General features: G+C 34.6%; 1 protein-coding gene across 1 annotated transcript; it reads right to left on the reverse strand.

Moving 5' to 3' along the window:
• Positions 1 to 667: 667 nt before the first annotated feature.
• On the reverse strand, positions 668 to 2,914 carry LOC129572121 (uncharacterized). Its single transcript, XM_055452039.1, has 2 exons — positions 2,684 to 2,914; positions 668 to 2,430 (listed from the first exon to the last, which is right to left on the reverse strand). The coding sequence occupies exons 1-2, from the start codon at positions 2,867 to 2,869 to the stop codon at positions 859 to 861; spliced, it is 1,758 nt and encodes a 585-aa protein (XP_055308014.1). The 5' UTR covers positions 2,870 to 2,914; the 3' UTR covers positions 668 to 858.
• Between the last annotated feature and the right edge of the window lie 651 nt (positions 2,915 to 3,565).

The following is a 3,565-nucleotide window of genomic DNA, read 5'->3' on the forward strand; positions in this document are numbered from 1 at the left end:
TGCTGCTGCTCAAACATTCATGATTCACTTTTGCGTGTTTGCTGTTTTATGTTTCGTTTCAGAATGTTTATTCCTGTATTGTCATTTTCATTCTCACAGCCACAATTGTTGATTTGTTTTTATTTCTAGTTTAATTCCAAAGCAAATCCTTTCATTTTCGCCAATTATAACATGATATTCATTAAAATGAAGCCGAAATTAGTATTTTTCCACAATTTAATACATTTACAAACCGAATTTCTGCGCTCAATAATGGCAATAGACACAAAAGCAAATAACAAAATATTCCATAAATAGATTTGAATATTGACTCTTACATCACATTTTTCCATACAATCAATCAATTTTTCCCGATATATTAAGCCTGCTATGTGGCTGCTTTTGAATGCCTTAACTTACAATTGTTTTCTCTTCATTTTCAGGTAAGTTTATCATCACATCTGATACTTCGATCATCTGGAAGTCTCATTGGGCAACAGGTCATTCCAGACTGGATCTTCCAGTGCTTACCTTAATCAAGTATTTCAATTTTATTGAATCAAATCCAATGACATCAGCGCATTTTGTCGATGAAAGAAGACGACAGTTGTTGTCAAAAAAGTCTTGCGCCCAAAGAACACTCTTCTTCTGAGTTGTTTTCAATCACAAAAAAGTTATTAAAAGAAAACTGATTGAAACGCTTTTTATTTCAATCATTATTATTTGTTACATTTACGTCATAAACCAAATCCTAATTAATCAATATTGTTTTTCTGCACACTCAATGTAGGCGTAAGAGTGTCTCATAAATGAAATTGAATATGATTTCCTGTGAAATATAGAAGAAATATAAAAAGCTTTTGTTGTTGTAAAAGCCTTTCAGTCGATTACATGTGTGTTCGTAATGGATCGAAAACGAACACGGCGCTTCTTTGTCATTGACATTTTGCAAAAAGTTCTCTTCAAAGTCTGTTTTCTATCCACCTTTTGCTGGGAAAATAGTTTGGTCAGTAAAATTGCTTGCAAAATTCCAATTAGAAGTCCCAAAACTGCGATCAATATGAATATGGCAACAGCAATTGGTTTATGTTCTACCAATAGCCATGCGTCTTCTACATCGTCCAATTTGAAATGGAAAACAAAGCAGTCCCATGGTGCTATGGTGTTGTTGCCTTTTTCCATCCAACAAAATCTATACATGCCGATCGATTTCAAATTTTCATTCAAATTAACCATTTTCTTCTCACCAATGTTGACACTTGTCAAGCAACTCAAAATTCTGCGTCTTGGGGTTTCCGCGATTGCCACAAGTTGATAGTCGGTGGAAGCTTTTACAGCATCAACTTCCATCTCGTCATTACTTCGGCAAATTGAGGGAAACTTTTTCAGAGATCGTTTTAACAAGGTTAGCTTTTTATTCTGGTAATTACACTGGATAAGGTCATCAGCTTCTGTTACCGAGACAGAAGAATCTGGTGAACTAGTTACTATTTCCAAGAAGTCTCTCTCTTCATTTTCCGAAAACCATATTTCTTCTACTTCTGACGGTGGTAACGCTATTGACAAAACTGATACCGTTGTCGCTACATTTTGCACCTCTCTCTCTTCGGCTATCTCTTCTTCCGCTAGCATCACTTTCTCTTCATTCTTGCCGCAAAATGAAGCAGATTTCTCAACATGAAAACCTTCGCATTCTGGTGGTGTTTTGCACACCATTGGACCAAAATGAATTGTTGAATCTGAATGGATAAATCGGTGTAATTTTTCCATATTAGAATCGCAATGCCATGGATTTCGAGAGACAGTGACTTGAAGTAGATGATCTCGCCGGTTTTCAAATAATTCGATGGGCAATGCGGTCAACTTATTAACTGACAAGTGTAAATAATGCGTTGACTGTAGAACAACATCCAGCGATCGCTCACCCAAGCGTTCAATGTTATTATGATTTAAATTCAATTCAATAACACTTTGCAGGCCAGAGAAAGTCGTTTCGGTAATTGTTTCATTCAAATTGCAATGGCTTATTCGCACTTGAACCAATTGGTCCATTTTGACGGTGCCCAACAGATTATCAAGCCACAATGGTTCGTTGCTTCTGCAATTGATTATCAAATTTTGCAAATTCGCCACTGGTGCAAGCACATTTTCTTCAAAGTGAAACGTTTGTATGTTGATCAAAACAAGTTTCCACAGATTGCTTAATCCGCGGAAAGAACTGCTTACAAAAGATATGGCTGGGATGTCAGAAATCACAAGTTCTCTCAATTTTTCAAACTTCTCCGATTCAAATGCATCCGCTCCAATTTTCTTTATATTTAAATACCGCAAATGAAGGTATCTCACCGATATATTTGTGTTGAACCAATCCTTGGGCAGTTCACCATTGAAAGAATCGGGCAATACAATTTTAGATAACATCAAATTTATCGGTTTTGTTTCATTGGATTCCTAATAATGATTGAAAATTTGATTAGTTCTCTAGAGGGATGGGCTTTGGAAGAATTTGTTTTTTGGGCAAAATATTAACAAATGTTTCTTTTGAAACATCGAGAAAGGTTCTATTTCCAAGGCGGCCGCCATCATGACGAATTTAAATCGGCGCCGATTTTTACCAACAATCGGACGCCTAGGGAATAAAATCTAAAGCTGGTTTCTAATAGGTAAAAATGAAATAGTACAAAAAATCTAGAAAAAAAAACACCTTCAACTGTTTCGTTAGATGCCGTTGAATGTCTAATAATTCTAAGTTGCCGCACACGTAACTGACACGAAGTTGTAGAACACCGAGTATGTACTTGTTACAACCATACAGGGCGATTGTTACATAATTTGTGGAACAAATTAGGATGAAAAGACTAATAGCGATTTTATACTTGAGTTGTGCCATTTTTTGTTTCGTCAACCAATTTAGATGACTTCACCAACTGAAATGGAAGAAATAACGATGGTTCGGGCAATTTTGTGCTTGGCGGCGTTTTTGATATCAAATTTTGGCCAAATCACTTGAAAATGAGCAATAAAATTATTGGTATTCAATGCAAATTATACGTATTTTCGTAATGACGAATATCACTCATTGAATATTGCGACATGTCGCATCGTCTGAATTGACATCAAAAGCGGGCAAAAATAGAAAAGGCATTCGATAGCAATAAATGCACCATATTTACTTCTTCTATGCATCGAATCAAATTGATTTTTTTTATTGAATTTTTTCTGTGAATCATCGATTTATTAAAAATTATTCATAATTATTGACATCAATAATAATATATATTGAATATATTGTTGACTAAAAGCAATTGCTTTGTCGGCTCGCGAAAAATTGCGAAGAAAAAATCAACATTTTTAACTGGAACTTATTAATTTTTTTTTATAAAATGGCGATCTTATTTAATATTAAGATAATATGATATAAATATCGTAGAATCTTATTAATCTAATAAAACGAATTACATGCGTAATCCAAACTTTTCCGCTCCGCAGCATTCTAGTTTACCTCCCGCTTAATGTTTAACCAAAATTTCAATGGACCCTTTTTTCATAGCATTTTTGACCTTAAAATATAACTATTTCGACCATT

The sequence above is a fragment of the Sitodiplosis mosellana genome, unplaced genomic scaffold (genome assembly GCF_009176505.1).
Source record: "Sitodiplosis mosellana isolate CC-2019 unplaced genomic scaffold, AAFC_SMos_1.0 Smas_scaffold_4210, whole genome shotgun sequence".
NCBI lineage: Eukaryota > Metazoa > Arthropoda > Insecta > Diptera > Cecidomyiidae > Sitodiplosis > Sitodiplosis mosellana.

Excerpts from the sequence above, each read along its gene's own strand:
- LOC129572121 (XM_055452039.1), bottom strand. The coding sequence starts at position 2,869 with ATGGCACAACTCAAGTATAAAATCGCTATTAGTCTTTTCATCCTAATT. Across the intron at positions 2,431-2,683 it reads ATCTAACGAAACAGTTGAAG|GAATCCAATGAAACAAAACC; the intron begins GTGTTTTTTTTT and ends AATCATTATTAG.